Here is a 12,356-nt window from a genome sequence, read left to right on the forward strand (position 1 = left end):
ATGGTAGCTCACCTTTATATTTGCCAAATCATGTTTTCAGCTTTCTCACGAATCAAGCTTCTTCTTCATCTGATTTTGGGCTAGAGTGATCATGGTCCTTAGGTCCTCTTGTTTTCTTTAATGTTTTGAAGGTTTCTTCCTTTTATCCAGTCTTCTCTTTTCCTATTCTCGTCTCATATGTAGTAACTATTCCATGTAGTTCATTCATCTTCAAGTTATTAAGATATTTCATTTTTTTGATAGTTGAAATGTTTGGACTAAACCTCAATGGAAGAAATCTCATGAATTTCTAATCAATTGTTTATTCTTCATTCTTTTCACCCAATCCTTTAATAATGTCCACAATTTCATCTACTTGAAGGAAAAAGTATGTAATGTCTTCTTCTCCATTCATCTTCAATCTTTCAAATTCCATTCCATGAGTTTGAAGTTTAACCCTTTTTACCTTTTCATGCCCTTCATTGATGCTTTGAAACTATCCCAAATTTATTTTGCAAAGTCACAATGCATTAACTTGACAAATATCAAATTAGCAAGACCACTTAATATGACATCCATTACTTTGGAATAATTTACATAAGCCTTTTTCTCACCCGCATCTGTCAGAGAATTGCTAGAACTTTATAGCCTTCTACTGCAAAAGACCATTCATCAACACCGAGAGACATTATTTGTGCTCTAATCCTTATCTTCCAGAAAGTGTAATTTTTTCCATCAAAGGAAGGGGCTTTATTATCCTTGCTACCCATTTGTCCTTGTAAGATTTACCTTCCAGTGGTTGAATTGCTTTTGAAGGAACCCTCTCTCATCAATTGTTGGAATTCACAATTATACTGAGAGTGGGGGTGAATCAGTATAATGACATTTTTTTCTCATTTAATGCCACCATAAAACATCAATCTCATAAACTAAACAATCAACACAATATATATGTAGAAACCCTTACGGGAGAAAACCATAATTTGTTTTTTTAAGAGAAATCTTGTAGGCACCAACATACTGTTACATCAATTTGTAGGCACCAACCTACAAGAAACACTAATATTTTCTGCTACTTTATAGGCACCAACCTGCATGAGACACTAATCCCCTCTACTGCTTTGCAGGCACAAATATATAGGCGACACTAATCCCCTTTCTTGTTTTATAGGCCCTAACCTACAAGAGACACCAATCCCCTCTGCCACGAGATTCGTAGGCACCAACCTACAAGAGACACCAATATCCATTGCTGCAAATATTCATAGGAACCAACCTACTTGCTTACTTCTTCATTATGTTTGTTAGTGGCTTATTCTTTCACCAAATTGGTTGTTGCTTCTGCCTTCACCAACTCTATTAGTTGCTTATGCCTTCACCAGGTTTACCTATTGCTACTTCTTTCACCAAGTCTACTTCTCCCAAAATTTATTGCTTTTGGCTTCTTCTCAAGAATGAATTTGCACAACATTCCACATATCTAATTTTGCAAATATGGTTCTAAAATTTCTACCACATGTACCATCAGGTACCTAGAGATATCTTCTCCGTCTCATCCAAATTTCATAGTCCAAAACATCTAAGAAAGAAAGTTATAGCAAAAATGACAAGCTAAAATGTTTAAAGATTTTTTCATGAGCATTCAAAAACACTAACTTCCTCAAATCATATATCTGAAATTGTAGTGAAACAAGGTTTGAAATATATGTCGCAAGTATGTTGAGATTCATCCTTTGTCTCCTCCAAATTTCATATTCTAAAACATCATAGAAAGAAAGATATAGTGAAAATACCAAGTTGACTTGTTTGAAGAAAATTTCAGGAGCATTCAAGAAACCTAACTTCCTTAGAGCATATCTTTGAAATTATAGTGGACCAAGGTATGCAATTTGAATCAAAGGTACGTGATGATATTCTATCTATATACCCAAGTTTCATGGTCTAAAACCTCCTAGAATAAAAGTTATAGAGAAAATGCCATGCTAACCTTTTTGAAGAAGATTTTAGAAGCATCTAGGAAGTTTAACCTCCTTAGACTATATCTCCAAAATTACAATGAATCAAGGTCTGATATTTTAACCATATGTACATGAATATATTTTATTTGCACCCATCAATTTTCATGTTTTGAAACATCCCAAAATAAATGTTATAGTGAAAATGGCTAGATGGCTCATTCACCCCATAAATCACATTTTTGCTTCCTGTTTTAGACACCAAGAATTACCCCAGAAGTTATTATGCAACTTTTGCTATGACCTCGTATATCTTCTTGCTTGAATTGCGTACAAATTAACTCATGTCCTTTACTTATGGTGTTTGTACATTCACTCGTGGGGATGACTTGTAAAACTGGTTGGTTGGTCTGCTCGTATTTTGGTTGGCTCACCCTCACAAAATATTTCCTATATCCTCAATCCTATGGAATTAAAGGGAGTTTCCTTATATCACTGGAAAGGTCATGGAATAAGATTTTCAACCGTATATCCCATGCTCCATTTTGAGCTAGGTAATTGGAGTAAAAATGTCTTCAAATATAGGGCACACAAATGGGGCATCAAAATTCCAAAAACAATATTTCCAACAATCTTCATTTTCCAATATTTATCTTCGATATACGTAGTCTCCCCTACCTTTGAAATCAATGACAACAATATTTCCAAAAGAGGTATGTATGCTCATTCTCAAGTAGCTAATTTATATTTGACTACATTTGACAACACTAATTGTTATTTGCTATGGAGTTGGGAATTAAAAAAGAAGATTCTAACTCTTGGAACTCTTATATGGTAGAACTGAGATCCAATTATGTTCATAGAAAACATGAAAATAATATATCGGTTTGGCCTTCGAGGCCTTCAAGCTCCTATATTCCAAAAGAATTGAATATATTGTTATGGATCCATTAGGAGTACATCATCCTCAAGAGAGGTGGTGGAAGAAAAAGGCATGGCGATTTAGGTCTACCCATAAAACTAGAGTTTCCATATGATTGTTATTAAACAATGAAGTTTTAGCTTCAAATATTTTTCATAAAGGGACACCAATAATCCTCTATGGTGTCATATGTACATGGCAAGTGATTAAACAAATTATCATCTTATTATGTCTTGTGGTTTGATTCTCATTTATGGAAATAATTTGTTTTCTACTTGAGAGTTTTTCTAATTGGATCAAATTTTATCCCTATATTTGGAATATATTAATTTTCTTTCCTTAATTATACTTTGTCATTATTAACTAAGCAAGCACTAAAACTTATTCGATTCGATCCTTTACATAATAGGGACAACCACGGGGATTTCTTCCATATGCTCGAAATTTATAAACTAACACTTTAGATTAATGTTATTGGACCCTAAGAACCAAGAACAACCTCTCTAAGTTTTATTTATATTCTTCAACAATCCTTACATTGAAGGGGTTTAGTTTTAATTAATCCAACAATATAATAATCTAAGATTAAACTAAGATTAATTGAATTTTCCTATAAAAACATTCCTTATCAACACAATAACTTTGTTGAAATTAACTCTCATTTTAACCAAAATAAATAAATAAAACACACCTTATAAACTTTTCAAAACAAATAAATAATATGTTATTAACACAAAGTTGTTGTTGACATTAACTCACATTTTAATCAAAATAAATAAATAAAACACACCCTTATAAACTTTTCAAAACAAGTGAATAATATGTTCCTATTATGTTTAGTATTTTTGCTTTAAATTTAACAAAATATACTCATTACCATAATAACCTAAAAAGATAGAATAACGAGACTTATCATTTCTTCAAGTTCAACCAAAATAAATAAATTTAATTGCCATAATGACCTAAAAAGATGAGAATGGACTTTTCATTACCTAGAATTTCACACATCATAGATGCACAAAAATAGATAATTTCCATAAATACTTAGTATCATTGAGTTAATAGTTTTTTAAGCTTGTGAGGTATTCAAATTCAAGCTTACAAATATGAATAAATTAGATCGTTGTGCTTTACAATGCACTATGGGCAGAGATGTAATATTAATAAATTAAAAAATAGAAATACATTTTTTTTTTAATTACATATTTTAATTTCTACTTTAATTTTATATTAATTTTATTTTGAGAGATAAAATAATTAAAAATAAATATTTTTTTTAAGCTCCTTTTACTTTTAGTTCAGAGAGAAATGTTGAATTTTTTCATGTTTAATAGTAATTGACATGTGGAATATAAAATTAATATTGAAATTTTAATAACAAAAAAAATCAATCTAATTTCAATATAAAGTGTAAATTACGTGTTTCAATTTCCATTTAATTTTATATCAATTTTATTTTGAGATAAAGTAATTAAAAATAAATAATTTCTTAGTTTCTTTTACTTTTTAGTACAAAGGGAAATGTAGAATTCTTTCACTCTTTAATAGTAATTCACATGTGAAATATAAAAATAATATTGAAATTGTAATAACAAAAAAAAATCTATCTAGAGAGAGGGGAAAGAAAGGGATAATATATGCTTTGCACTTCTCATTATAAGGAGGTTTGTATTTAGAAATATACTAATAATAAATAACTATTTTAATGTGGATAATATAAGCCATAAATAAAATATTTGGATGATCATATGGAGTAAAATATTTAAATGTTAGCTATGTTATATTACATAAAGGAAAAAAAATGACTTTTTCTATTTTTATTTTTATTTTTATGGTTAAAACATCTTATTAGTGTGTTGCTGAAGATGAACATGATATGTAATTCCTTCTATATTCAACATGGATCATTTATCAAGTGCTAAGAAGGATCAAATCTCTCAATGTGCAAACCTTTCTTCAAGTTTTACACTTTAAAAGAGGTTTGCACCTCAAATATTTGATTTGATTTCTTTACGTAGATGTAAGGTTAACATGGATCTATGTATTAAAAGAGGTTTACACCTCAAATATTTAATTTCTCTATATAAATATAGGGTTAACATGGATCTATGTTCATAAATAGAAAAATAGATAATTGAAATTAAAAAATGTCCCATATTTTCACTCCCTAATATGAGTGAGATGTGTAATTTAGTTAATTCTTAATATGGATTTGATATATGTCATTTAAAAAATCGTAATAACAAATTTTTTTTCAAGTGGAGTTTTAAATAAACCATTCCAACATCATAAGCTCCTTTAGAGGGTAGCTCAAGTGGTAATGCCCGTGAAACTGAAGTGTTATGTATCAGGAGGGTCGAAGTTCAAATCCCCTCCATCAAAGGGGCATACGTAGGCACCTAGGGGTTATCGTGGTAGTGGTCGAAATCAACCCCACATTAGTATGAAATCGACATAATTGCCGATTTGCCTATTGATAGGTGGCTTTGTAATTTATATATACTAAATATTTGTAATTTCTTTAATATCTTATTTGGAGTTGATATCTAACATTTAAAAAATATTAATAAAATAAAAATTCAATGTGTGTGGACAGAGAGATTCTATCTCATTGATGTATACTTTCTGCCTGGAGATGTACTTAAAAATATACTAACAACAAAAAACATTTTAATGTGGACAATGTGAATGATAATAAAATATTTCAAATATTATTTTGAGTAAAATATTTCAATGCCAATTATGTATACATAATCATAGACACATCTTGAACTTCAGATCTACGAAGCTCCTAGAGATATCAACTATGTATACATTTTTTTAGAGATATCAACTATGTATACATTTTTTTAGAGATATCAACTATGTATACATTTTTTATGATATACATATATAATTTAGAAAAAAATCTATTTATTATAATTATCCAACTTATCAAATGCCAAGAGAGATAGATATGAATGTAAAATACAATTAGTATTGATTCATGTTAACCTCAAATGTCAAATCTATTTGGAGCAATTTTTTTTTTCTTAAAAACTTAATCTCTTTCAACATTTGAGAAATTTAAAATTAACATAAATTTGTACTGATATTTTTATCCAATTATAAAATATTTTAAAATTCTCAGCAAATTATAAAATATTTTAAAATTAATCAAATAAAAGAATAAAATGGCTAAAACCGTCTAGAATCATGGACGACACCTTTCATATACCCCAGCATTAGTCAAATAAATTGAAAAAAACAAAACAGCACAATTCTCCCAAAACCTCTCTACCTCTACCTATTTGCCTACCTAATCTCGGTCTCTACTTCTTTCTGATGCCACGTGGGCATATAAATGCCACTCCTGCCCCGCAGCCGGAAAGTCTACACTCATCCATTAAATCTGTGAAAATACAAATAAAACTAAAACAAAACAAAATTATCAGAATGCAAGCGACTGGTTCTGAATAGAAGGAATCAGGGGAAGGAGGAAAGCAAAGCGAGGGTTTCGCTTGCTCGCGCTCTCTCTGGCGAGGGTTTCAGTCAGTTCTGGCGGGAGGCATAAATGGCCACAACGGTCATCTCGACTCCACCTCTATGTCCGTTGAATGCGAAGCTACAGGATGATCGCTACGCTGCGGGGATTCGATCGCGGGGTCTTCAGCCCTCGCTCTGTTACAGGAATCGAGTTAGGAGTGATGTCGCTGGCCGCATATTCCATCAAAGATCGAGGTAAGAAGAATTCTTGACCAAATAATCAATTAGTTACTTAATCTTTATATGGTTTAAATCCTAGAGGAACTCCAGACAAAATTATTAATAACTGTTTAATCTTCAGAGGCATAATGAATAATCTCGAGAATTTTTCGTGCAAAATAACGAATCATCGTTATTAGAGTTGCATTAATTCATTTCATCGATCCCTGGCTTGAAAATTAAAGACAATGGGAACGTTTCGGCATTGCGGATTACAGAATAAAGGGAAACATAATTGACCAAATCACATTTTATGCATAACTAGAGCCAATACCCAGCTAGTATGTTATAAGTGAATGCTCAAACTAATAACAAGTATCAGAATGATGAGTTATATAATAATTCCTAGCAGAAGAAGAACTTTGAAACGAAAGTGTGGAAATGTCAATAATGCAAATTCAGAAATTTCTCCTCAACCTCAAGGTTCCCCAGATATATTTCCTATGAATTCTCAGCCTTAGGGCTGGGTAGGAAATCTAAATTAGGGTAACAACCAAACCAAATACACAAACGCAGCCCAAAAAATTATGCAAAGAGCAATTGTATTTCAAGGGAACTATGTTTGCAGCCTTAAGGGGCACAATCCCCAACACACATCATATCTGAAAATAACTTATAAACAACAGATTTGTTATAGCCACAAATATGCCATCTTAGCTTATATTTACTTGTCACTTCATTAAACAAAATCTGTCAGTTGTTATGTTAAATCAGGGTAACCAGCACCAGAAACTTCTCTATCACCATAAGAACATATGCTGAAAATCAGATTTTCACTTACTTCATTGAGCTGAGAGGTTCATTCTACAACCCAGTATGATGTGCGTAAGGATGTTTGTCCTTCATCCAAATTGAAATTTTGCTCATGTCAGTCAAAGTAAAATTTTTAAAAAATCTAAAAAAAAATAACTATACAAAACATTTAAATAATGTCAGCTCATGAAAAAAAATTGCACGTGAAGAAATTGGATCCCTCTCGGCTCATGTTAGACCCATATTTAAGATGGATCTATGCTGATATATACACAAGTACAAAATTACAAGTCATCAAAAGCTCCTTGTCCATCCCAGGGTTTGAGTCCAACTGTACTCTGACAGACCTTAGGTTTTTATTTCTTGCATGAACACAAGTACCAACACCTATAGACAAGATCAACAATGGGATATCTACAAGTCCACTTCCCAGCAAAACTTCACAACAAGTTTTATTTTTAGCAGTTGAGTCTAAAATTCTACCTAGACTAGGAGTAATCTTAAGATAGATTCTCCACTAAAACTATAAAAACAGAGCAAGGTAGAGGCTTCTACGCACATTGGAGGAATTAAGCACGAGAAAGAGCAAACAGCTAGGGAAGAGGCATTCTTCGGCAACACACAGTATGAGACAACCATCTATATAGTTCCGTACAATTGTCCATATGATCGTTCAAACAGACCATATAGGCTGGTTTGCAAGTCTTTCTGTGGTTTTCAACTGTTTCTGCGCTTTTCAACAGGCTGTACAAGCTTAGTTCAAGGCATTTTTGGTATCTGTGCATGCTGTTTTGTGGGGCAGAGTGCGGAGGTTTCCTTGTAAACTTTTGAAGGAATGAAAGCTGATTTGAAGGAGTAATTACCTATGCATACAAGAAATTTTTATGCTTTCGTTGTTTAATTTCTAACTATGTGTGATTGATGCTATAGTCTGAAATTCAATTTCAGCATTAATTAAATATTGCAATCTACTTGTTTGGTTGAGATCATAGGGACATTAGTCACCTACGGCTTGAGATTCTAACTTGGTATCAAAGGTGTTGAATTTTCTATAAGAATGAATAATAGAATCTGATTTTCTGATCCGATAATTACTTCCTAGTGATCTTTATCACATTATCTTTCAAGCCACTGATGTCATTGAACAATTATACACAGAAAATATCAACAATAATATGATGAAAAACAGTAGGAACATAACGAGACAGCCATGCACAATAGAGAGAACAAATTTTCCTTGGGAAACCCAAACTTGGGAGAAAACCCAACAACTTTTCCTCTAGTAGACATTTTTTTCAGCAAGGTTCACAATTACATAAATTTCCTAGAAATAGGTGCCAAAAACCAAACCCAAAGTACCAGTCAAACCTGATCAAATACCAGCCAGTCAAACCACCCAATAACAGGAAAATCAATGCTGGTCAACTGTCAAAATTCGGCCTGTGGTTAATCTGTGGTCAAACTCAGCCTGTGATCAAAGTCTGTGGTCAGCCTCAGTCAATGGGCAGACTTCAGTCAAACTGGAATTTGGTCAAACTCGGTCAAGCTTTAGATCTTTCGCTTCCTTTCTGTTCACATGTGCGGATATTTCTTGTGTAGATGATGTTGTGTTTGAAATGATGTTGACTTATGGTGTATTTATACTTGTCAAGTGGGTTTGACCAAGGGTCACACCCATGGTGGGGCCAATCTGTCAACTTGGAGCCTACACGAACTCCAAAAATTAAACCTTTAATTTAGTTTTCACAATTTTCCTTGGCCAATTTGGGAGGCCTCTTAGCATGTGGGAATACGTCTTGATGTTATATAAAAATTCAACACTCCCTCTTAGCGAGGGAGGTATTCTTTGCAACAAATTTCCCCTTAGCTGAAATTTCTCCTCCATTAGAAAAGTTCATGAGCTTGCCATATTGATGCATGTCTATATATAACTCCATCATGGAGTGGGCAATGTAACTCCTCATGGATTGCCATATTGATGCATGTCTATATATAACTCCATCGTGGAGTGGGCAATGTAACTCCTCATATATCCAGGGTTGGCCAAAGTCATTTATGGCTCCTTAGGCAAATGTATCAATCTCCTCTTGGTCATGACCTAGTTTAGGCATCCATATTTTTCTAGCTTCTTGGGAGAGAATTTGGCTTTGGACCATTCACCTTTTCAGTCAAAATCCTTTAAGACCTAGCTAAGTCCTTCTAGCTCTAAAGGTGGAATTACGTCTATCTCCTTCGGTTAACATAGCCAAGTCCTTTTGGCTTCTAAGGAGAAAATCTGTCCAATTTGTTGATTTTCTAGTGCAATTAGGGTTATCACAATATTTCTGAAATTCCGATAATTACTTTTGGTGTATATCTTTTTTTAACTTATTCCAATATATCATTCAACAATTATACTTCAGAAATTCAACAATAAAGAACAATAGAACAATAGAGATCACAATGCACAAAAGAGAGACAAGATTTACCTTGGGAAAACCCACTACAGGGAAAAACCCAACAACCTTTTCAATAGAGAAATTCTTCTTGTTCAATGAGAGACACACCTAGACCTATGGTCAAACCTGGTCTTCTCCTCCAAGTCAAGTCACCCAAACTGATCCTGCACTTTTCTCTTGATCTTGCACTTCCAGAATTTCAGCCCTCCTGAAATAGCCAGTTGCCCAAAATTTCGGCCCTGCAGTAGTTGCCTTAGTAACCTAGAAACTTTCGCCCCTGCAACGGTTGCCCCAGAAACTGCGAATCATAGAGAGAGAGATTCCTTCACACATGCGAGTTTCTAGAGAGAGATAGGAGAGAGAAAATTTGACTTTCTTCTTCATCCCTCTTTGCCTTTCTTGTCCTTTGCTTACTTGCCCATAAATTGTCTTGAGAGAGGAATGCGAATTGCCCAAATGAGGAGCTCGAGCTATCTTTATATAGTAGTCTATCTAGGGTGAATGGACATGTCCCTTGGCCAGGGCCGACTTGACTTGGAGGGAAGTTGACTTGTCACTTTTGGAGCCAAAAATTTCATTTCAAAAAATTCAAATTTACATATTTTAAAAGTCGCAATGGGACTTTGACTCAAAATAAATTTTCCTTCAACTCAAACATTTATAAATATGCTTTATAATGATAAATATCATTACATCAAATGACCAAAAGTACATTATGAAGATTGACCATAGTTACAAATTCAACACAATTCTATAATTTCCCTGGTACATTCACCTCTTGTTGACCTAGCCAAGTCCTTTTGGTATCAAAGGTAAATTTGTTCATCTCATTTGGTCAAAGGTCTTTATGACCTAGCCAAAGTCCTTTATGGCTTTAGGAGATGGTTTGCCCTAATTTTGCAAAAAACATCAGCTCTCCCTCTCAATGAGGGAGGGATTCAACATCATTGCAAGCTTGTCTCTGAAGTATACAAACTTCTCTCTAGACAACTTGGTAAAATGTCAACAATCTACTTATTTGTGGATATGTATTGGAGCTCCACTGCTCCTCTTTGCACCATGTCTTGAATGAAGTGATATTTGATCTCAATATGCTTCAAATTGTCATGAAAACTGGATTCTTTGAAAGCTTGACATAGCTTTGATTATCACAAAATATCATGTTCGGCTTAAGCTCCTGATCAAATAGTCCTGCAAGTAGCTTCCGAAGCCACGTTGCTTCCTTACTTGCGACACTGGCTGCAATGAATTATGCCTTTGCTGTGTTGAGTGCAATTGAAGTTTGCTACCTACTAAACCAAGCTATCATAGCAATCCCGGGCTGAAGCAACATCTTGATGTGCTCTTCCTGTCTTTCGCACTCCTAGCCCAATCTAAATCCGTATATTCCTATAGCTTCACTACACCTCCTAAGACATATCTCAAACCATATCCAATTGTACCATGCAGGTACCTCAACACATGTTTCGCTGCAACTCAATGTATCTGCCTCGACTCAACCATATACTGGCTCAAGGTGTTCACTGCAAAGCAAATATCCGGCTTAGTGTTAACCAAGAACATCAAGGATCTGATCAACTGCATGTACATAGTGGGATCCACTAAATCTGAATCTAAAGCTGAGTCATTGAGCTTCTTTAGATTGGTCACCATAGGTGTAGGCATGGACGTATAGTCCATCATATTGAATCTCTTCAAGATCTGAATAATGTACTTCCCTTGTATAAGGAAGATCTCACCAGGTTGTTACCACACCTCCCATCCCAACAAATAGTGCATCATTCCAAGATCCTTCATCTTAAATTCTGAGGCCAACTCTCTCTTGCACTTGGTGACGAGTCTCTCTGCCCCAGTAAGGAACAAATCATTAACATATAGTACTAAGATCAAAGGATCACCTTAAACAACCATGAAATAAAGATTAGGGTCCACATCACTCTTTGTAAAGCTTAGACTCATCAGATATCTGTTAATCATAGAATAACATGCCCTAAGTGCCTACTTGAGTCTGTGCAAAGCCTTCTTCAACCTGCAAACAATGCACTTCAAAGCCCTGAGGTTGCTCTATGTGTACGTCCTCCTCAGTTACATCATTGAGGAATGCAGCCTTTATATGCATTTGATGTATTTTCCAACCCATAACTAAAGCAAGGGAAACAATAGTTTTAATAGAAGTGTCCTTGGCAACTAGAACAAATGTCTCATCATAGTCTACTCCCTCTTTTTGGGAAAACCCTCTTGCCATGAATCTCGCCTTGTGCATCTCGATACTACCATCTGCTGCATGCTTCATCTTATAGATCCATTTGGAAGCCACCATTGATTTCATCTCCGGTCTCGGAATTATCTCCCACACATCATTCTTCATGATGGATGATATTCCTCAATCATGGCATCCTTCCAAACCTGCTTTCCTGTTGCTTCCTCATAATTAGAGGGCTCATAATCAATAATGTGGCTCATTAGTGCCATATAACTTGACTACCTTTAGTTGATTTTCTAGTGGAATTAGGGTTAGCACAATATTTTTGAAATTTTGATAATTACTTTGATGTAGATCTTCTT

The 12,356-nt window shown here is 34.0% G+C and overlaps 1 protein-coding gene across 1 annotated transcript in view; it reads left to right on the plus strand.

Moving 5' to 3' along the window:
* Window positions 1-6,262: 6,262 nt before the first annotated feature.
* Window positions 6,263-12,356, plus strand: part of LOC149155551 (stromal processing peptidase, chloroplastic-like) — a 335,427-nt gene continuing 329,333 nt past the window's right edge. Inside the window, exon 1 of the mRNA XM_089445700.1 lies at window positions 6,263-6,576. Within this exon, the coding sequence (XP_089301826.1) occupies window positions 6,410-6,576 (167 nt within the window). The 5' untranslated portion in view covers window positions 6,263-6,409. The remainder of the gene's footprint in view (window positions 6,577-12,356) is intronic.

Source organism: Pinus tabuliformis, chromosome 9, assembly GCF_031772625.1.
Source record: "Pinus tabuliformis cultivar Carrire ecotype Pingquan chromosome 9, CPIR1, whole genome shotgun sequence".
NCBI classification, from domain to species: Eukaryota; Viridiplantae; Streptophyta; class Pinopsida; order Pinales; family Pinaceae; genus Pinus; species Pinus tabuliformis.